Raw genomic sequence first — 23,152 nt, forward strand, 5'->3', positions numbered from 1 at the left:
GGGTTCTGACGTCAATCCAAGGAGAGTGGGCGGTCCCTAACCGGCTTCACTCTGATTGGTGTAACTTGCAGTCCTGCTCTTCTTCTGCATTTTTCACCAACTGATGCTTTTGTGCAGAATTGTGCAGCGCTTCCTGAAGCTGGCTCCGGTCCATTGACGCCGCTGCTACATCCCGTAAGTATTGTATTTGTATTTGGTTGAGTTTCCCTTTCTTGTACGTCACCCTTACCCTGTTATTCGTTTCACATCCACATTAACAACTGATGTCAACTGACTGCACAGTGAAAACAGAATGGATTGGGCCGGTGAACACAACCTGGTTAACTTTATCAAATGTCAGCGGTTCTTCAGAAATGCATGGCGATGTACGGTTTCGTCATCAGATTGTCTGCTTCGTTGCATTATTCTATTTAGTTGTTTCTTTAATTTAGCGTTGCAACACCATATTATGTGTATGGTGTGTGTGAGGGGTGACGCAACAGTGGCAGATGATGTCCACCATGGCCCCTTCGTATGTTTTGTTTAGGCGCTCCGCATTATGCAACGTATAAGGCACTCGCTCGGTAAAGATCGGAGCGATTTTGTCATACTTTTGCCGCTTCACTGGGGGCTGGACGTGAATTATTACCATCAGGATTTTGTTGTACATTAGACGTCACGTGTAGTTTAGTTGATGACGTCGTTAATGTCAGCGGCGTAAAATGTGCTTTCACTTTGATATAAGTGCACTTTCTCAGGTAAAAGTAAAAGTACTGATCCAACTAAAATAAAAGAAAGGACACGCTCTGACATGTGCTTTTGTAAAAGTACAAATGATTTTTTTTTACTGTCAATTATATACAATACCCATTTTAATAACTTTGCCTGATGAAAAAAAAACCCGGATCTGCACACAAAAAAAGTTTCGCTCCTTTATTAACTTTTTAAATAAGGTAGTGGTCCACGTTGCTCCATGTCTCTGCCGTAGGCCTACCTTTTTTTTTATCTGCCTTACAAGAATCCAAACTGGCTGTTTTACTTTGTGCCATCATCTGCAACAAGCCCGTTTTGACAAAGTAGAGGAGAAATAAAAGTGGAAAAGTCATCAGAAAAAGAAATACTCAAGTACAGGAGAGATACAGCTACATTAATGCTAATCGTTTCCATTAGATCTGTTCTCAGCCTGGCAAATGTTGACACGTGGATTATTTCAATTAAAACTCAACGACTGCAAAAAAAGCCCTATTGGAATGTTCCCTTTTTTTGATTGTTAAGTCATCTAATATTGACCGTACCGTGTTTCTCTTCGCAGCATTGCAATGTCCACAATGTCACAGACAAAAGAACTTTTTAGAAGAGCAGAAGCCGTCTGTTTTGATGTGGACAGTACGGTCATCAAAGAAGAAGGCATCGATGAACTGGCAAAATTCTGTGGCGTGGGGGATGCAGTCACTGAAATGTAAATCTTGCGCGAGACTAATGTTTTCCTCAATGTTATCACGCCACATGAGACTAGACTTCATTTGTACGTTTTAGGACTCGTAAAGCCATGGGTGGCTCGATGACTTTCAAATCAGCCCTGACCGAGCGCCTCGCCATCATCAAATGTTCCAGAGAACAGGTCAACAAACTGATCACAGACCACCCGCCACAGCTGACCCCAGGTATCAGGTACGAGAGGCAAACCCCATTGTGAGGTTTTCTTTCATCTCACTTACATTCCCCGGAAAAGTACTCAAAAGTCCGAGAATGCTTTGGGGATGCCACCCAAATTTATTTTGCCGAGAACATTTTCCAAGGCATTATTAAATGTTCAGTAGCCTTTCCGATAATCGTTCAATTTGTTGTCCCAATAGTTATAGTTTGCTTAAAATGTTTCATTCATACACTTGGAAGTCTTTAAATAAATGAAAAAGATCCATTTTGAATCCGTCATTTAATGTGATTATTATTTTGATTCGAATCTTGGATCAGGTCATCCTGTGTGGTGTTTGTATGAGTACAGCACAACCCCTGATTGATTCACTAATTGATTCGAGGTGTATTTTCTTCAATGTTATGACCATTATAGCGGCTGTGTCGATATTGATTTCCTTTCGTGTTCATATCCAGGGAACTTGTGGACCGCCTACACCAGCGTAACATCAAGGTGTTCCTCATCTCAGGTGGCTTCCGCTGCATTGTGGAACACGTGGCCACTCAGCTAAACATTCCTCTAGAAAACGTCTATGCCAACCGACTCAAGTTCTACTTCAACGGTAAGAGTACCGTTCGTGAGACTTCATCTGATACTCAGTAAGTTTGTTTTATGGGGTAATTGGGTAACAGAGGTGGGCACTCTACCCTTTTTGCCGGCCGACCAATCATGGATCAGCTTCAGAAAACAGGCGAGCTGTGATTGGTCGTTACCTGAGCAACTGTGATGTCATTTTCAGTCGACAGAAGTGACAAAATGGCCGCCCCCTGAGATAGCTAAAAATAGGTTGATTCACTCTTATTTCACAAATGCAATATTGCTCAGAATGCTTTGTTTTTTTCCCAGTATTGGGCTTGCAAAGAACATATTCTTGAAAAAAAAGGTTTGGGTTGATTTCCACTTTGAGCTATTACAGTGGGACTCCAGCCTTTCTGTTTGGAGTTTGTATGATTTGCCCGTGCATGTTTTTTCCCGGGTAGTCTGGCTTCCCCCCATGTTCCCAAGACATGCATGTTAGGTTAATTGAAGACAGAATATCAGACAGATGTCAATTACTACCATTTTCCTTCACATGTCCCAACATCATGACTTTACTTTTTAAGTCGTAGATGAAATGTGGTTTTGTTTAGGCGAGTACGCCGGTTTCGACGAGAGCCAACCGACAGCGGAGAGCGGAGGCAAAGGAAAAGTCATTAGCATGCTGAAGGAAAAGTACGGCTTCAAGACAATGGTGATGATTGGAGATGGAGCCACTGATTTAGAGGCCTGCCCTCCAGCTGTAAGTGTTAACGCCGTGTGGCTTCATTTCAATATTCAGGCTTCTATTCGTATTCATTGTTTTGTAAATCAATGTGGTTGATTTTTGTTCTCCCCTCTTCAGAGTGCCTTCATTGGATTTGGTGGCAATGTTGTGAGGCCACAAGTTAAAGAGATGAGCTTGTGGTATGTTACAAGTTTTGGAGAGCTGCTGAAAGAAATGGAAAAGATTTGAAGACCCTAAATAGAGTACATCTACTCTTTTTTTTTTTTTTTTTAACTCTACTAATGTTATTTGCACCTGATGGTTTTATCCATTGTGCATACTCCATTTATGTAAACTGATTTTAAATCAAATACCAGGTTTACTTTAGTCCGACCAATTCTACCTTCATGTGGTTTCGACCATCTTGATTTTCTCCACGAGACCATACTATTTAAAAAAAAAAAAAAAAAAAGTCCACTGTCTGTGTGGAGGTTAAACATGTCATTTTTGTTTTAGGCACATTTTTTCATTTAAGACTTAGTCTTACACAATGGGAAGTGCAATGTGAAAAGATTTATGTATGGTTAATTAATTGTAAACAGTCACGCGAGAGACATGCTGCAGTGTATTACGTGTGAAGACTATGAGTATTAAACAAACTGACTACAGATATTGTTTGAATTTCTTTAATTCTGTGTCATTATTGCCCGCAAAAGACAAAATAAACACGCGTCTTTTTTTTAACCGATAAAATCGGACAATATGTAGTGGCGTGCTTGCCCATGTTGTGGTTTATCATTACTCCCCCTGAAAATACCTTGCATCATACGTATTTTAAAACAAGGCATGCTTAATTCACACAAGCGCAAAAACAGTCACATTTACAAACAAGGTTGGGAAACTTGATAACGGGTTGTGTAAAAACAATTCACAAAGAAACTCAGCAAAAAAAAAACAACAGCAAAACAAGACACGTTTCACTGAAAAATATGAACTTGTTGAAAATCAATGTGACGGACATTGATGCTGTCAACTTTGGAACACAAAGTTCAGATGTTATCCCAGCTAACATTTAAACGGTTAACAATGAATGTTACGCTAATAAATAAAGCCCTCTGTGTTGCACACTATAGTGTGCTCCAGCAGTTATGATACGAGCAAGAATATTAACATTTACATACCATACAGCTGCTTTGTTTTATAATATCTAGTCACCTTGGTAACGTCTAATCTTTTTCATCAATAATTAGCTGACGGGGCAAGTAGATGTTGGAATTAATGACCAGCCGGTGGAGTTGCAAGAGCTTATGTCAAAGCAATTCTTGACCTGTACAAAATCCTAATATTGAAAAGGACTTGACCCAATGTTTGCTTTGACACTTTTGTAGTTTGTTGTAATGTATATTGTGTCTGTGTAGATGCCTGGCAATATAAATATTGCAAAGCGTCATAGAGATAAGAGTGTTTAATTTAGCAATTCACCTCTTACATTTGAGCTGTTTTGTCGATTTGTGTGCTGGACCATCAGTTTAGTGAGTATTGACTAAATTACACATGCACTCAAAAAAAAAATTCAACCTCTATTTATTATTTTGTCTACTTGCAAAATGTGCTTTGAAATGAGCCATGGGTGCTAAAACTATGCAAGTAGCGCAACACAAAAATGTACTTAAACTAGCCAACTATTGAGTTTTTTTTTTTTTTTGTACATTTAGTAGATGTAATTTACAAATGGGGATGAATAATTGTGAGTGCGTCTATAAAAACCAATGCAAAAATTTTGGCCCAGCAACACAAACCGGAAAGCTTACAGTAAATACAATGACTGTTGTTTTTAAATGTTTAGCCCCTGCAGTTTCATGCTGTGCTACTTGAGGCTCTGACAATATGTAAATGCACTCCTTTAGCTGTCCTTTTACAATATCTTTCACTGAGTTCAACAACCCTGAAATGACAATAACGATGAAAGAAACGGGCCACGTGGTTTGGCAGCACAAAACCGGCGGAAGTGATGCTCCTGGGTTACTCAATCGAAAGGGTAGCAGGCTCAGCCTTGCGAGGGCAGGCTCTGGTCTTTTCACTTCAGCGGCGATGCCTTGGTGGGGATCATAATCCGGGAATCCATATGCTGGATGAGAGGAACTGGACATAAAAAAATTCAAGCAACACACGTATTAGAAACGATTTGCTCTTGTCAGTTTGACTCAAAAGCCATACACTGATTTCTGTTTCTGATCTTAAAAGCATTTGAAGTAGGGCAGGGTGATCTGGATTTAAAATAAAATCTGATTGAGAAAGTGAGAAATCTGATTTTTTGGTTTTTCCCTTCAGGGTTTTTGTCATTTTTCCCTCAATACCAAACCATCTCAGAAGCAGTTTTTTCTTTCGCCTTACTTTGCATCACCTTTGACAGATATAATACAAATATTTTTGGCACCCCGGTTAAGATTTGTTAAAAGCTTTAAAAAGAAGTCAAACCCAAAATGCTTTGCAATAATATTTTATATGCGCCTTCACGAGTCTAAACACGGAATTCCGATTAATATTGCGCTTGTGGAATATGAGTTAAAGCGGAAGTCGACCCAAACATATTTTTTTTCCCAAAAATATGTTCCCAGCAAGCCCACTAGTTGAAACACGGCATTCTGATTAATTTTGCTTTTGTGGAATATAAATGAAGCGGCAAAATGCACTCGTTTTTAGCCATCTCTGGGGGCGGCCATTTTGTCTTCTGTCGACTGAAAATGACATCACAACTGCTCACAACGACCAATCAAGACGGACCTGTTTTCTGAAACTATCACGTCGGCAGCTAGCCCTAATTTTTAATGTTTTGTTTTTTTTTTTTTTAAATAGTATTTACCCACCTGTATAATAGACCACCTCGTGCCAGCCTTCCTCCTGCCACGCACCGTTCCTTGTGTCCTCTCTGGATTGAAGGTCTTTGTAGGCTGCAAGAAACAAATGTACTTCTGTCACTCTGCGTTGTGTAACAGAAGCCGTCTTCACACTGTATACCCACTCAATTGGTGCATCAGAAGCTTAAATGTTTCATTAATATATACGTGGCTTTCAATTGCTTTCAACACAAAAGGGCTCGGCCAGTCAGTCGCTGCTGTTAAAACTGACAGCCCTGACAAATTATTTGGTTGACTTTAGAGCCCCCACCCATCCCATAAGGTGACCATGGCCCGACAGAAGGGCCGACCGAATGCATCTCAATATCTCAACCTGGCTGCTGCAGCTAAAAATAATATTTAAAAAAAAAAAAAAAGAGGAAATGGGGAAGAAAAAATATGTGCATATTTCAGAGTTGGATGATGACTGCGCCCATTCATTGACTGCGCTTGTGTATTTCTGTGACCGACTCTCCAACGGTTTGCTTTTCCAGCCACGGGTACATGTGAAATTATATACTGTATATATTTAAGTACTACTGGAAAACAATATGTATTCGGTATTAAATTCTATTGGTACAGCTTAGCAATGGCGGCGGCCATTTTTGAATCTAATTGATAAACAAATGCACATTCTGGTTGTTGTTTGGCTGTTGCATCTGCGAATTTCGAATCGTCGTGAACCAGTGGACGACAATTGTCCACTTATGGAAATCTTTTGCCGAAACCCACACACATTGCGCAACAATTCAGCCAGTTTTGGCCACGCCGGGCCTTAAAAAAAAAAAAAAAAAAAAATCGACATTTTTAAAAGCCTGATAATGAGCCCGATGATTTGAATCAGGTGTGTTGCCGTAGGGATGAACCTAAAACAGGCTGGATTGTGGCTCTTGAGGACCGGACTTGACCAACCCCTGCTGTGGAGTATTTTCCTATCGAGTAAGTTTCTTGACTTTACCCCAGAGGTGATGGACCATGTAGAGGTTGCCGATCTGTGAGAAAAACCCTCCAACGGCTTCGCTGTTTTGTTGGCGTAGTCTAATAGCTCTAGCCCTGCCAAAGACAAGAAAACAATCATCTATGTCATCTTGGCAGCTGCAAACTAGTCAGTCTACAGAGAGCACGAATAATCAGTTGTTTGGTCCAAAAAAGGGATGACAATTACTTTATATCACGGTTGTGGATTATACATAGAAATTGATCTGACAGTGTGACTAATAACAATTTCTGAAATGGGGACACTGATTGTACACGTACAGTAGACAACATGCAGCCAGACACACGCACAAAAAAGATAACCTCCATAACGGTAATCTATTACAACTGAGTCCATTGCGCGGAGTGTAATGTTGTCCTGTTGGCCGCGGCGCCGCACCTTCATTTGTTCGACCATTAAACATCCAACTCTGTGTGGGCTGTTTTTAAGTCGAATGCGACGGGTTCTATGAGTGCAATTGATTCATGCGGTCTTACCAGTAATTACCCCACTCGATCATCGTTCCTGGCTGGAGAAGAGAGAACAATGGTTACAATTACAGCCCGACAGCAGAGCTGCAGTGTTAGCACAGATTAGCATTAGCTAGCATAAATTAGCGGCGCACGTTGTTGATAAGTGGCCCATGCTTGAATGTTCAGCAAAGTTGTCGTAGTGTGTACTGGATTTGTGTTTCCCGATGCGTCCGCCGCCTGTGCCACATGCGCAGATCCACGAGGATATTTATAAGTAAAATGTGGCTGCTTGGTGATGAAGTGCTGAACCCACGAGTGAAAATACGAATGGGTGCTTTTACTGATTTTATGAGGGCGCGCTTTTCGCTTCAGATTCTGGGCCGCTTAAAAACAACTACTAGTGGTGTTGTGGGGTGAGAGGTGGCTCATTTGCATGAGATGGGCTAATTTCCAAAAGACAAGAACGATAGTGAAAAAGTGAGATTTAATTATTGAACCTTTTTAGATAAACATTTGTCAAAAACATGGAACTGTATTTAATCAGGAAAAAATGCACAATATTCATGAACTCCATAGATTTTGAGACACTCAAACGACTCCAAACTGTTGAACATACCATGGCCCATTTAAGAATGCCGGGAAGTAAGACAAAAGCCGACTTGACGTTTACGAGGTCAAAAACAGTAAGAGAACTATGAGAAAAACAAAACAAACAAAAAACACGCAGTGCTTTAGTACTCACCCTGAGTTGGTAGGTCCTTAGCTCGTAGATGTTAGGTCCCTCTCTAGGTACTGGCTCGTTCCAGAAACTGAACTCCAGTAGGAGCTGGTTTCTGCGAGACAGCAGCATCTTACCACGCTCCTTCCTGTACTCTGTGAACTCCTGCGGTTGGGATAAACATGGGCCAGTAACTGGCGACGTTCTACTTGACTATGACCCTGATGGGATGAGTAACGGAATAGGTGTGAAGAAGTTCTGCTGACCTTGTTCTGACGTAGTTTGTTCATCACCTCTGTCAGAGCTGGGTAACCACCTCTGTAACGCCACAGGTGAACTGGGCAGAAACAAAATGGGTACATACAACATCATATTAACAATCCTTACTGCGTCATAAACAACAGTTCATCTCTTGACTTTGGTGGGCATCCAAAAATGTCACAAAAAGTGGATGTACAGATTTATTATATTCCTTCTGCCATCTAGTGGAGGCAATATCATTGCCTTTTTCACCCTCCCCTCCTTCTTCTCCATCCACCTCTCAGCAGCAATGGTAAGTACAGCATCTTGTGTTTTTATTTTAATGTATTTTCATTTTTTGTTTTTTTTTAATACAAGTATTTATATGAGTATTTTGACGTAAATTTGACTTTAACGGTGAAATCCAACATATGCGGAAATTCAAGTTACATTTCCAATGTAGGAACGGAACTCGTTCGTAAATCGAGGAATTCCTGCATTTAATTGTTCATTTGTTGTAAATTAAAAAAAAAATGTTTGGACCAATTAAGAAATGTTGCTATGATGGCAGTGATGACATAAGCAATCCTACCAGCCTGGTCCTGTTCTCCATACCAAGTATTCCAGGTGCCCACCAGCTCACAGGGGTAGTACTTATCAGCATGAATGGAGGGCAACACATCCTCACTGTGACAAAAAAAAATAGAAATAGTTCAAAAACAATATTACCTACATTCAACCAGTATTCTAACACTATCTAATCAAAGAATAACCTCACAACTATACCTAAAATAACAATTAGGTGTCATTCTGTTATATGTCAAGTCGTGTCTTTGGTTGCAAAACCTAAATAGTAGTCAACTATAAGGACTTGGCTTGTAGACATCTAAGGTATGCACAGATGACTCGCAGCATAGCAGCTCCTTAAACACCTCACAAGAATAGACCACACTGATTTATTTTTACTGGCTGACAACGCTGGACACATTTGTCCCAGTGTTACAGTTGTAACTAATGCTGAGCAACATGTTTTGGTATTAAACAATGAAAATAAGCCTTACCAGAGTTTGTTATATGCCTCAAGGCACTCCGGCTTGACATTATGGACTGAAAACAGAGGTCAAGTTCAACAATTATGACAACTTCAGGATGTTTGTTACCGGAAATGAGCAATCTACTTACACTGGATTTTGTAGAGGTTACTTTCCTCATTTTTGGTCAGTAGAGTTGAGTGTGCGTCTTTCCTGGGATCAACTTTCCTGACAAAGAGTGATTTGAACCAGCTGTCTTCTTTGGTGATGGTTGATGTGGAAAAACCTCTGCAAAATAAGGATGAGTAATAACGGAGGTAAATGCTTGATGCCAGTTTGTTTTCTGATCACATGCATCCATTGCCTAACATGACATTTCCCCAAGTACCAAATTGACCTTGAGCAACAGACAAACACCACGACACAACATAGAAAGTGTGTTTCTTTTGTGTACATAACGTTAATATAATCTCTTAAACAAGACATTCCAGGTTATGTGTTTTTCATGTGGTTTACTTCAGATGGACTGATACTCAACGTAATTTAGCACGTCGGCAGCTAGCTTGCACACTAACATCGCGTCAACCCCCGATGCTAACACACAAATAATAGCCTACAACAAACAATAAGACGTGCAATATCATGATGACGAGCCGACCTGCTCCAAACGAGAAGCTGCCCGGCTGACGGGGCCCCGCTTTTAGCCCGAGCCAAGCCGGTTCTCACTCTGTGAAGGACTCCTGTCGCCATCTTCCAAAAGAGCTGGAGCCCAGGCGCTGTTCACACTGTTGAACGATAGGTGGCGATGGAGTCCGGATAAGCGTAAAAGTAGAAGGAACCAGGGTGTGACTACGGCTAATGTCAATATTTGGGACAGGGTTTTGAAACTAAAAAATAATATCTATTACGCAGACCTACCTCTAATCACTTCAGTGTTAAGAGCAGATTTACAACATTGCTTTTAGTATATTGTGAGGGAGGGCTTCTTAAAAGGACATTTTCTGTCACATCCATGAACTTTATGATAATCCATGCAAAAAATGCAGGAACAGGACTTGTGCAAATGTAAATGTAACAATGTAACCGTAGCTAGGCAAAAGTAGTTAAACATATATTTTAAAATAATAGCTCCCTGCACGCCCTAAAATAGCATTTCCCCCCTCTTGTCCCTTCTTTTTGATGACCACCTTAGTTACTGTTGGCAGATAAAATCCGATTTTTCCATCTGATTTTGTCGCAATGTCAACCGTGTACCTCTTAAAACCCTTTTTTTTTAATCACAGTCATATGCTTAGTCAAAATTATTCTCTGAAATAGTGTCCCTCAAAATTATGGAAGGAATGGACTTCCATATGTAGCCATCCAGAGTAAAAGAAAAAAAAGAGAGAACATCAAACTGACCAGTGACCACTGACAAGACTAATGTAAGTCCTTGATCTTATTTTTCATATTCTTTCAATGTTTTCAGACATAATTGCGTGTGCCACTGAAACCAATGAAATCTTTGATTGGCAATTTTCACGTAGAACCTTTTCTCTCTTTTTTATAAATTGATATACAGGTATAGCTTTGTTCCTGACCAGCTAGCAAAGCAGCTTATGCAGCTAGCATCTGCTGTATTCTTAATCAAAAACTTAAGCATTAGCAATGTTTTGCAACCGTGTTAGTCGCAACCCTGTTACTGTAGTTAGAATAATACTTAAATTAAAACAATTTAGAAGTTATTATTTTATTATTATTATTATTATACTTTTAATAATGTTGCTGTCTGAATTGTCCTCCAATTCTGGAATGACCCTGCAATGGGTGGATGTATGAAATGTGAAAACACCGGCCACAAAACGGTAAGGAACAGACTTTTCTTCTTAAGCCACATGCTCCACACTTGCACCATTTTTAATGAAAAGCGGCCACATTTCCTTTAAGTATCCAGGCATCATACAATCTACAACGAAAACATTGACATTCATCTGATTTATTGCGGCACACCAGAACTCGTCAGACTGTGTTTAATTGTACAGGTGGAAATATCGCATTTATCACTGTAATGTGTTCAAGACACCCGCTGACCTCATTCACCTCACGCACGGGGCCTCTCATTTGTCACGGAGGGGAGAACACGGGTGTAATTGATAGAAATAATCATGATTGTGATCTGTGTAGGTGATTTATGAAGCCTGATGATAACTCAAAGCTGGAACACGTATTGTACTAATTGTCTTATTGAGATTATCCATTACACTTGTGCTTATTTGCTTTAATGATGATTTGAGATTAATACATTGCATGTTAAAACAACAAACTTAAGTTATGAAACAAAAAACAAATTCAAGTCACACTTGTTCCGCACTGCAGCCTTTAACTTGCAATAATTACAACAATGCAAACAGAGTCAACGCCACTTAAACCACTTAAAGTGTAACCCTCTCTTAATTATTCTACTCTATACTGTATACTGTTTTTTTAAAAAAATGGAACTTTTGCTCTTTAAAATGTACTTGTTCTGTTTCGCTCTGTTCGAGTTTTGTATGTTTGTCTGTATATTTTGTTTATTGTTTTGCTTATTTAAAATTGTAAAGCGTTTTAGAGTTGAAATTATTATTATTATTATACTTCATATCATAATATGACAAAAGTATGATAAAGTAAATGGCGCCACTGGAATTACGTTGTTTGTTCTTGGGGGGGGAAACTCAGAGTCTTCTATATACGGTACTATCAATAAAAAAAAAACATCTACCACAACGGTCCATATGAGGGCGCCATAACTCAAGGTACTGTATATGGTCTTATTTATAAAGTGACTGAAATAATATTGAATGTGGAATGGACATGTTACTCAACACTCATGTATACAGCCATACAGCCATAAAACATAAAACTAATGCACATCACTTGAATCCACATTTGTCACTTGAAGCTCACTTCCATCGACAACCTCAGGCTACAAAAGTGAAGACAAATGTATTTATTATCTTGACATGAACTCAGCAAGCTGACACGATTTTCACACTGGCAGACAGCAGCTTTTTCCAGTGTTAGCGGAGCACCTCAGCAGTTTCAGCAGTTGTTCAGTCCTTAAGGACTTTGGGACCAGATGGCTGAGGGTTTGAAACCTGCTGCAGATAAAACAAGACAATATGAAAAATGGGACTTGTTATTAGACAGAAAATCAGGCACTCTGACAGTTTACATCCTGGTTACTGTCAATCATTAATATTGTACCCAAAAACGCTCAGGGTGCAACACTTTTAAGATGCCCTATAGAACTGTGCGATTATGGGGAAAAAAATTATCACGATCATTTTGATTACTGTTGAAATCTTGATTAATACAAACAATTATTTATTGATTTCAAAACTTTGTATTTATTCAACTATCAAGACTTAACTATTCAACCATCATAGCTTCATACCCATTAATCCCTGCACATTGAACACTTTATTTTCGAACCACTCTATTCTTTTTGTTAAGTACAGTTATATGTGAAATTCAGGTCTTTGGCATTTTCATTCTGCTACAGCCACGTTTGCTCCATCCACACCTTTGCCGCATTGCATATTTGCACTCATTCAAACCGTGAATAACATCTACCTTATCGCTCTATCATATTTATTTGATCTTACTTTGTTGTACGCACACGCACACATTTTTTTTTTTTATCAAATTGAAACTGAAACTCGAATGTCGTGATTGTTTTCTGGAGGGGGCCATGAGAACAGGTTCCAAAGAGGCGAGGGCTATGGTGGTGGGATCGTAACCAGTGTGGAATTCAGAACAGTTGAGTTTGATTTATTATTTGATAGTGTGACGATGAAACTAACAGGTTCCATATTTTCAAAGCCTCGTTGGCTGTAGGGTAAACAACACTTGGAATTCAGTAACTATGGATGTCTTTGTCTAAAGTTCAAAAACATGAATCACAGAAGAGTATTTTCTCTGTGAAACATTTTTGAAAAACCAAAGGCAATTTGCCGACTCGTCTGGGAATTCCAAGTATGATCAATGATCATACATTGTTTTTTTTTTTTTGTTGTTTTTTTGTTGTTTTCTTGGGTTTCAATCAGAGTGATTTGTGTCAGGCAGGAACATCAACTTGACTTTTTTCATTTCAGTAGTTTAAATGGCATCTAAAAGCATGCCTTGTTGCGCTTTTTTTTCCAGCGTTACGTCATTAGTTGCACCTCACAAAACGCCACAAACACAGCAGAGCACTCACAACATCTCTGTTCATTTGAATGGCCTGATCAGTGCGCACTTGGGCGTGGAAACTTTCACAAGTGCGCTCATGTTAGTAATGGGAAAAGTGAGGTCAACATGAGACAAAGAGCTCCTGATGTACCCAACATATACTGTGCAACATTGCCGGTCCAATTATGCATAATGCAGGACAAACTGCAACCGTTCCTCGAGAATTCGTTCTTGCATCATAGCTTGAAATTTGCTCATTTGTTGAGATAGTTTAATGAGACATTAAATATGCTGGTGTGTATTTTGGTCCAACAGTGAGATTTCACACTTTGAAGCCAAGTCTTTCATAGCTAAAGATATTGGTAAAGATCAAGTGACACAATTGTAAGTCTTGTAACGCTTCCAACAAAATTAGCAAATGTACCTCAAGCTGGACATGTACAAGTTCTTATGAACTGTACAAAGTCATCAAAACAGAACATACAGTCAAATACCTTTTATGGATATGATAGTGAGCATTATTGTAGTTGGAAATAGCGCTTAATGGAAATAGAATATGCAGTACAGGAATCAACACTATTGTAATGAGATTTGCTGCGTCTGGGGATTGTTTGCACATTGTTGCAAATTAATACGAAGAACAAGGTCAAAGAGTACTCACAGGCTCCTTGACCTTGGCACTCAGATATGGGTTTTTGTAATTAGGTTTATTTTATCACGGGTATCCCATTTCTTTGTTGAAATTGCATTTTAGAGCACTTCACTATTTGGTAATGGACACATTTGGCAAATTTGGGGTATGTGTAAAATGTGACATTTGTACTGGTAGTTTGCTTCAATGTGACTCTGAAGTCACTTCAAAATATTCTCATATTTCATTGTTGGAAACAATAATTTTCTATAAAGCAGGCTCAAAGAAGAGCAGCTGTGAAAACAGAAGACATGAATCCTCCGCTAATGCTCCAGAAACCGCAAATGCCATTTATCAGTTTAGAACCCATGTGGATAAATCCTTCACCCAAGCCTCCCAAACTCGAATGTTATATCTCATGCCAAATGATTAGAGCTGTGCAGACATCTTTATGTTCACATGGAAATTCAAAATATTGGCCTATTCGACAAAGGTTGCTAGCCACGAGCTGCGATTGAACATTGGAAAAGTCAGTGACATTGAAAGCGGTAAATCCCTATTAATAAAAGTACAACTGAATCTATTCAATTGTTTCGTAAGTCGAAATAGGATGTTGGAAATTCTTTTGTTACTATGGATACCCTAATCAGCGAAGCTAGCAGTCACCCTCGGCTTTCCCTTGTTATCTTTGGCTTTGCTGTGTATGTGGGATTTAAGAGCTCTCCAAGAAACCCCGTTGAACTTATGAGAAAACACTGTGTTATGCAGAGCTGGGCATTCAGTCCCGGGGGCGGAACGGTCCGTCCCTCCGTCCCGTGGAACGACAAGTTTAAAAAAAAAAAAGGGCAAGGGCGGAGGTGGATTTTAGTCCGTCCCACTAATCGTCCCTCGCGCGTGTGACATGGTCGCGAGGCGGCAAAGGTTCATCTCAACCTACTCGGCGAAATGGGCAAACGACGCAGTATTTACAGAATGATTTATTTATTAACGAAAAAATAAATAAATCCAAAGCTACATGGCTCTGTGCGGAAAAGTTATTTCCCCGTAAAACTAATAAATGGTCGGGCCACCCTCAACAGCAACAACTATAACTGGCAATGAGTCTTTCATATATCTATGGAAATATTTGGGAACACACTTCTTTGCAGAATTGCTGTAATTATGGAGGGTTTACGAGCATATATTTCAATCGGATTCAAGTCTCGACTTGGATTTTGACCACTCCAAAACGTCTTTTTTTTTTAAGAAATTCAGAAGTTGACTTGCTGATTTCTTTTGGATGGTTGACTTGCTGCAGAACTCAAGTGCGGTTCATCTTAAGGTCATGAACTTAGGCCGAATATTCCCCTTGAGGATTTTCTGGTAAAGAGCATAATTTTGAGCAGAATGTCCAAACAGATTTCATTTTTCTTTTTCGGAAATGCTGTTACATATGTAAGGTGCGTTCCAAAAAGATTTCGGCTCGTCAGTCCATAGAATGCTCTTCCAATCGTCTTGTGAATTATTCAGATGCATTTTTCTTTATTTTTCTAAGCCTTTATATCAGGGGTCTCAAACTCCGGTCCTTGAGGAGGAATTTTATGTTTACTTGGGTTATCTTTGTCAGATTTTTGTGCATTTGTTTAAAGTGGGGAACGATGCAAAAAAATATGAATTTGAGAAGAGGCGATGTTTTTAACTATTTTAACTACTTAACAACACTCTTCTCTGTAGTGTCAAATTTAGAAGACATGTATTTTCAAGCTCCTATTCACAGCCGTCCTGCAGTTGGCTGGCGATAAGTCCATGTTGTAGTCTGCCTTTCGCCCTAAGTCAGCTGGGATAGACTTCAGCCCTGCATGACACTGAACAGGATACGTGGAACAGAATATGGATGGATGGAAGACTTCATGACTAAATGTTTATCTCAATCCATGAACCCTCGCTTGGTATTCCCTAGGTTTTCTGTGATTTGGCTGAAAACAAAAAATACAATCAAGTAAAAATGACAACATACTCAAAAATTGCATGTATTTGTAATGTTGCATGCATGTGAAATGATGCGATAAATAGAAATCACAGGGTACGATGCAAATATGGCCCCAGATCTGTGAACAGCATAGACTCTAGGATACAATCAGAACAAGCTAACTGGATGCTTGCTAAGTGCTGATTGCGAGGTAAAGTAATGACATCACTGCCACATTATTGCTTTTAAAAAAAAAAAAAAAAAAAGCTGTCCGATGACAAACTGTACTGTATGTCTCATAGAGCAAGAAAAAATAAATAAATAAATAAACACTCACCACTGTTCTTAGCTCATTCACTGCCATTGACGTATTTATTTGTCTTTTCAAAGTCCAGCCATTCAATCCCAGAAATGAATTTATATATTTTTTTCAAATTTATTCGAACGTTAGGGCTAAAGAGGGTCTGAAAATGTCTGAGTTAAACGGCTTTAATGCCAGAAACAGAAATCTAGAGTTTCACAGGCAATGATGACAAAATTGGCAGAAGTGGTCAGTTACAGCGGCAATGTAAGATGGCTAACCCACTCGCAAACCTTCGCTGCTCAGTGAGATACGGGCTTATGTCCCCACAAAGCTCATGACGTCATCAAAGCGTTCTGAACTAATATTTCTAATCAGCTTGACTCATTATTTCAGGTTCATTTAGTGGCATGCACCAATCAGATTTGGTGAATCGGTGAGATTTGTGGATTTACTTTCCTTGAATGCTGTCATCTTTTCTGTTTCAGTATTGCACTTTCTCTTCAGTGAACGTCACACGACAGCCCTTCAGAGCAGATTCGAATGAGGGAATTTTGATGGCTAAGATGTCATGACAGCCCTCTTGAGCCAGGTCTTCTTTCACATATATCACGTTTGCCTGGAAACAATTTCGACTTTACCTCATAACAAAAGCACACAAAAACGTATCCACAGATTGGTGTCTTTCCCCAAACAGGCTCTGAAGTCAGATTTAAATTTTTAACCCAATGGAAAATAAAGTGCAAGGGATGTCGTCACACCGCTCAAAGCAGACATTTTTAGGGAACATGTTTTCAAGATATGATGGATGAATTTGGGCCTGAAATATTTTCTCACTGTTTCCATCCCAAATGTTCACTAGTGTCTGCTGACGGCAAGCTTTCTCACGATTTTTCCTGGGGAAATGAGATCTTTTTAAAACATTTTACCACCGGTAAGAAGATTAATATGTTTGCATCGCCAATTGTTGCAAGACAATGCAAAACTTATTTTAAGCCGCACATGAAATTTACAACCCCTCAACTTTGCTACGTACTGCAACACCAAATCTAAAAAAACTCAAACAAAATCCTACTTTACAATTCAGTTATAGTTATGGCAGAAAGCAGAAGCCACAAATGGCCTTTGAAGGCAAAGGGTGAGATTTTCCCGGTGCTCTCACCATCTGTGGTGCTCTAATGAAAAAAAAAATCATAGAATCTTGTGGAATTTCAGGAGTTGAACACCTGTTCCTGCATCAGGAGGAATGATTAATCTACGCTCTTGGAATCCTCATGCAACAGCCCGGCAGATGAAATACTATATGTCTCTGAAGTTACTCACAGGAATATTGGCCAGAAATCTGCTGGTATATCTGCTGCCATATAAGGAGAGTCATTCAGTGATTTTTTCCTTAAATAAACACCTTCTCTGCATTGTCACTGTGAGCCATAAAGACTTACTGTGGTTATGTCAGCTGGGATATGCTCTAGGAACGGGATGTTCAGGGTCACATGGACCTAGAGCGCATCTCAGGCGGTATAAAATGGACAGTTGGATTCGGCAGTAATGTCATATCCCTAAACGTGTTTAATGGGAGCCAATAAGAGCAAGGCCCCCCATGAAGCGCACCTCAGCGAGCATAAAAACAGTAAATTCGTCAGTCTGGAGGGTCTTTTATTAAATGAAAAAGATGAAATTTTTCAAGTTAAAAAAATATGAATCATATTATATAAGACATGTGATAAATGCACTATTCACTCGTGTATAACGTTTTGCGGCACTCCACCACCAAGCCAACAATGACATGTTTCAGGTTCTTCCGAACATTTAGCTTAAAAAATCTCAAATCTGCCTGGGGTTCCCTGTGATTGGCTGGCAACCAGTTCAGGGTGTGACCCGCCTACTGCCCGAAGACAGCCGGGATAGGTTCCAGCACACCCGCGACCCTCGTGAGGACAAGCGGTATAGATAATGGATGGATGGATGGATGGATACCTGGGGTTCTTAAGCTCCAATATGATTTAAATTGCTCCATTGATAGAGTCTGTCGTATTACTTGTTTCTAATCATTTGATCCCAGCCAAATTCAAGCAACACATTTTTGGAAGGCCAATATAAACCAAATGATGAAAGACAAAACTTTGGCAAAAGTCAACTCAGTCTTGCACATTCCACAAAAATGGTTTCAACATCCAAGAATGGTTCAAATCCTCATACAAACTAAAACATTATTAACAAAACATGTGCCTGTCATTATAACTTGTGTATAACGGTATTACTCATAGTTTGTTTTGTACGTGTGTGGTATTTATTAAAATATCAGACCTGGGCATTTTACTAACAATTCACAGTCCGTTTATCGCCTACAGCCGTGGTACCCTACTGCCATCCTTTTATCTGCCATTTTGTCCATCCGGACCAAATAGCAGTCGCCTATAGGCTGATCCGACTATCATTTTAAACAGGTTTCCGTTAGCGTTTCCGAGTACCAACTTAGACAAACTAAAAAAACACAAAAAAACCCGATTACATAGACTGGAAAAAAATGGGCTTCCGACTATGCCTAGTCCAACTATTTTTTCCAAGTTTACTGTCCATCCTTTATCGCCTACAAAATGGGCATCCGTCATTGGCGGATAGGCAGTATGCCCAGCTCTGGAAAATATAGAATTGTTACCATAGCTAACTGACTCTTCAATTGTCAGGAAACAAATGAATGTTAATGAATGAATGAATATTGAAAAATAGAATGAATGAAATATCTATCTATCTATCTAGCTAACTAGCTAGCTAACTAGCTAACTAGCTAGCTAGCTAGCTAGCTGTCTAGTTATCTAGCTAGCTGTCTAATTACCTAGCTAGCTGTCTAGTTAGCTAGCTATCTGGCTAGCTGTCTATGTCTGTCTAGCTATCCATCCATCGTCTATTACAACAAATTTTATTCACTGTGAGGTAAATATCGAATGTATGTGTATGAAAAAATGAGTAACAAATCAAATAAAGTCAAAATTTAATAGTCAGCCATTACTTAAGAAGACCTCATCGGAAGGCCAATCAACATGTTTAGAAGTCACCATGTTAATATTTCTGTCGGCTCAGTATTTGCAGCAGTACTGTAAGTAAGTATGCTTTTCCAAAACCTGGAGCAAGACATCTGAATGTGATTACCTAAAAACACTGGTTCCATGAATGAAATTAAGATGTATAGGGAGTTTGCTCCGTTACAGACTTTTTGAATCCGCCAGCTCCAGTGAGTTGACTGATATGTCTGATGTCGTGACATGAAACACCGGATTTTCATAGGGGTGAAAAAAAGGATTGATCCAATAGGCGCCACGGGGGAGCCTAATGCGCTCATGCAATGTCAATTTTGCGCGTCATTTTTTCTCCCAATCAACCCGCGTGTACTTTGCTTTACAGTCTCAAAATTTTGGCAAACGTCACCAGGTCCTTATAGCTGCTTTTGACTTTGGAGCCAGGTTCAAAAAGATCATCTTGATCTCTGTAGTGATTGATTAGGGAAAATCTCATTTACTTTTCCTGTGGAAGGATGGAACTGACTATAGATGGAAGCATAAAAGTTGTGCTTTCAAGGCATTCTGGAGCAAAATCAGATTGTTCTCAGCCACTAATCATGGGCTGTCCAAAAGGGGACGGAGCTAAGACACATTGCTAAAAACACTCAGAATTGGACAGGAACAAGTCATTGGACTATTGTGAAATGGCCTTCAATGAGCTCTGATGCAAAGCCTATGTCACCTTTGGAGAAGGAACTGAAATATGCAATCTGGAGAAGATACCCTTCAAATGTGACAGGTTTGGGCCAAAATCAGGTAGAGAGATGAAGAAGTCTCATTGAGAGGTACAGAAATCATTTTGATTTCAAACGGTACACTCCTTTTGTGTTTCATTCGATTTGATTTAAAACATATGATTTAGATGGACCACACAAAAACTGTCTGATTGCTGTTCGTTCATTTTCAGTTAAATAATATTTCCATTACTTTTATTGGTTTGAAATTATTTCAATGACCTTTTTTTTTAAAAATTTTTTTTTTTAACAAAAGGGTCCTAACAGTTTAGCCTATGTGTCGTGTGCGTTCTGTGAATGAAGCAAAATTTTGGAACAAAACTCAGCACGACGCAAAATGAAGCTTTTGGCGACTCTCAAGTTGTAAGGTATCAATAATTTTCAATAAAGAGGAATTCTGTCACAGTTCTCCATTGTGTGTAGCAGATAAAAAAAAACAGATGGTTTTGCTTGAAGAGGAAATCCCGTCAGATTTATTTTTCTATGGCTTGTGCTTGTTCGATAAACTTCTCATGTTGCGTCATGTTTATTGTGCAGATACACGCATCTTTGGACCAACAGGGTTTTCAAAAATGGATGTGAACGCTTCCTCCGACTCAGAAGATTGTGTCAATATCATGGGGGCTGGGGGGAGGGGCAAGCATCACCTCCATATGAGAGTGATTTTCTTCTTTAGTCAACAGCATCACAAATGTGGGAAAAAAAAACTCAAATGGCAATCATTCATATTTTCTGTCTTTGAGTCTGAGTGTAGAAGCATTCAGTATATCAAATAATGACTGTACTGCACAACCTTTTACATGAAATATATAAATAACGAGTGAAACTTCATGCTTCGTGACTAGGCTTGATGCGTGTGTCCTATTCTGCGTATACAGTTTGATCACGAGCCTTGAACAGAACTGGTCACAGTGTGTTATTATTATTCTCTGCAATTTAACTACTTCCAACATCTTCTTTTGATAGTCTTAGTAAGCCGGTTTTCCCGTTTGCATTTCCCAACCATTTTTGCGATGTCATCGTTCAGGTTAGTGTGGTCTCGCAAAAGCAAGAGCACTTCTTTTTTTTTTTTTTTTTTTTTTTTTTTTTTTTGTCAAATACGGTTTTTATTAAAGGGATTTGAACCACATGAGACAGTAAAGCAACACATTTTCATTTTCAGTGAAGAAAGCAAATATTCCGTACAAGAAAGGAAAAAAAAATATATATATATATGTTGAATTGTTGAATTGCGACTCACAGTTCTCTAAGGCAAACGTTATCTTTTCAAGGTGGAGAGTATTAAATATTTCACTGAGTCACAACCGATAAGTAGGGGCCTCCTTCTTCTTCCAGAATAGAAGAATACGTTTCTTCGCCGTCACCATACCATAGGAAATAAGTTGCCTCTGCGCCTTCTTTAAAGTGGATATGGAGTCTGAATTGATGAACATACTTAAGATAGGGTCTGGTTCTAAATGAACATTCAGTGCGTCAGAAAAAGTCCGAAAGATGCGCATCCAATATCTTTCCAGCTTGGGGCAAAGAGCGAAGCTGTGGAGGAGGGTTGCCTCCGCTAGGTTGTCACATTGTCGTGAAATATCTGGGAAAAGCTCATGGAGTTTTGATTTTGAATAGTGGAGCCTATGAATGACTCGACATTGAATGAGGCAGTGTCTCGTGTTAACGGAGCAGCTATTAATTTCGTTAAGGCTTTTGTCCCAAATCATATCAGTAAGCAAGAGCACTTCTAATGATATGCAGCATGTGTGTTGCTTCATCCTATTACGTGCTAAACCCGCAAAGCTATTTCTTGGAAAAGGTCAGTGATGTCTGTTTTAAACTCCCTACGGCTAAATATTGGTAATGGGGCCGCTGCTGGAACCCGCACCAATTTAATTTGTAGTTTTTGTTCTGTTGGAGCAGTTGTTGGGCAGAGAATTAAACAGCGCTGCTTTGTCTGTGAAGCCATTCCCACAGTGTACGGAATTGTGGCAGCTGCCTGGTGCTGTCTTCATTAAGCAAAGTTGTCTCGGCTCTCAACTTTATAGCCAGTGAACCGTATGTGCAGGTGGTGTTCAGTCTGATTTTTCGAAAAACGCAGTGGATCCTTTGTTCATGGTACACGAGTCAGCTTCAGATTCGTTTGCATTTTGATTCAAATGTTCACTCTCCTTTAACTTTCGGAGCAAGTAAGGCCTGTGGCGATACAGGAGTTTAATGTTTGGGATTTTGAATGCGGCGGTTTACCGAAATATTCTACAAAAAAATTCTCCTCTTCTTCTCTCATCAGTCTTTGTTCATTTTGAAATACCGGTAGTTATATAAAAAAAAAAAAACATTAAAAAAAAGGCAACACAAATTAATCCTTTGGTGGTTGCTGAAGTGATTTTTCACGATATAATTTGACAATAAAAGAACCTGGACGCGCGAAGTCATATTTCCCCCCAAATTTGGTTGAATTCCAAATCGTACTAACTCAAGGATGGTGGCTGCTTTGTTGGAAACATCGCGTGGTCATCTTAAAAAATACTTGCCAGAGAATGTATGATTACATCCTGTTTTCACTCAAGTGCCCATTAGAGAACTGATTGGCATGTGGGATTTAATCATACACAGTACTCCTATTTATTTTGAACTGAAATGGTGAGCAATTGTACTCAAGTTTGTCAAAACATACAACATTCTTCAGGGATACAATTTCGGGATGTTTTCTGTCCGTGAAGTGGGCATTCGTCTCTGCCAGTCTGCAATTGTAACATGGAAAAGGCCAAACATTTCGATAGATTTGGCGTCCCGTGGTCGACAACAACCTTGAAATAAAAGACGGAGTCTCCGTTCGTTGTGATGCTACACAGATGGTAATCGTTTCATTGTGCGTCTGTATTCCCATTTTCTACATCACTCTTTGTCTTATAAACATTGATCATCATCACGTTTGATGACGCATTAATGTCAATGTTTATTTTCATTATATTACACACAGACCTTTTATTCAGCTCGTTTATTGAATGTAAATATTTTGTAAGGTTTGCGCATATATTTATTCATTCCAC

At 39.3% G+C, this 23,152-nt stretch overlaps 3 protein-coding genes across 4 annotated transcripts in view; 2 read left to right on the forward strand and 1 right to left on the reverse strand.

The window, feature by feature from the left end:
• Nucleotides 1-16: 16 nt before the first annotated feature.
• psph (phosphoserine phosphatase) lies at nucleotides 17-3,586 on the forward strand. The gene is made up of 6 exons (XM_086035084.1): nucleotides 17-174; nucleotides 1,292-1,438; nucleotides 1,516-1,650; nucleotides 2,092-2,237; nucleotides 2,806-2,954; nucleotides 3,057-3,586. Exons 2-6 carry the CDS (start codon nucleotides 1,299-1,301, stop codon nucleotides 3,165-3,167), a joined length of 681 nt encoding a protein of 226 aa, XP_085891210.1. The 5' UTR covers nucleotides 17-174; nucleotides 1,292-1,298; the 3' UTR covers nucleotides 3,168-3,586.
• A 4-nt stretch (nucleotides 3,587-3,590) lies between these two features.
• Nucleotides 3,591-10,069, reverse strand: nipsnap2 (nipsnap homolog 2). The gene is made up of 10 exons (XM_086035083.1): nucleotides 9,912-10,069; nucleotides 9,405-9,541; nucleotides 9,284-9,329; nucleotides 8,815-8,909; nucleotides 8,249-8,319; nucleotides 8,007-8,147; nucleotides 7,289-7,320; nucleotides 6,774-6,868; nucleotides 5,786-5,869; nucleotides 3,591-5,060 (listed from the first exon to the last, which is right to left on the reverse strand). Exons 1-10 carry the CDS (start codon nucleotides 10,001-10,003, stop codon nucleotides 4,996-4,998), a joined length of 858 nt encoding a protein of 285 aa, XP_085891209.1. The 5' UTR covers nucleotides 10,004-10,069; the 3' UTR covers nucleotides 3,591-4,995.
• A 374-nt stretch (nucleotides 10,070-10,443) lies between these two features.
• The window catches only part of elna (elastin a), a 74,956-nt gene continuing 62,247 nt past the window's right edge, over nucleotides 10,444-23,152 (forward strand). The window contains exon 1 of one of the 2 annotated variants that reach the window (XM_086035069.1): nucleotides 10,444-10,677. The gene's annotated coding sequence lies outside the window, so the exon portion shown is untranslated. Of the gene's footprint in view, nucleotides 10,678-11,021; nucleotides 11,098-23,152 lie in introns of those variants that run through there. The other variant, XM_086035070.1, reaches the window with a different exon arrangement.

Source organism: Filicampus tigris, chromosome 7, assembly GCF_054856515.1.
Source record: "Filicampus tigris isolate MCC_2025a chromosome 7, RoL_Ftig_1.0, whole genome shotgun sequence".
Lineage (NCBI taxonomy): Eukaryota > Metazoa > Chordata > Actinopteri > Syngnathiformes > Syngnathidae > Filicampus > Filicampus tigris.

Bases quoted from the DNA above. Each gene is read 5' to 3' on its own strand.
- psph (XM_086035084.1), top strand. From the start codon at position 1,299: ATGTCCACAATGTCACAGACAAAAGAACTTTTTAGAAGAGCAGAAGCC. The intron at 1,651-2,091 runs GTACGAGAGGCA...GTTCATATCCAG, and splicing joins CAGCTGACCCCAGGTATCAG to GGAACTTGTGGACCGCCTAC. The intron at 2,955-3,056 runs GTAAGTGTTAAC...TCCCCTCTTCAG, and splicing joins TAGAGGCCTGCCCTCCAGCT to AGTGCCTTCATTGGATTTGG.
- nipsnap2 (XM_086035083.1), bottom strand. From the start codon at position 10,003: ATGGCGACAGGAGTCCTTCACAGAGTGAGAACCGGCTTGGCTCGGGCT. The intron at 8,320-8,814 runs GTAGGATTGCTT...GTTTCTGCCCAG, and splicing joins TGGAGAACAGGACCAGGCTG to TTCACCTGTGGCGTTACAGA. The intron at 8,148-8,248 runs GTCAGCAGAACT...TCCCAACCGCAG, and splicing joins ACAAACTACGTCAGAACAAG to GAGTTCACAGAGTACAGGAA.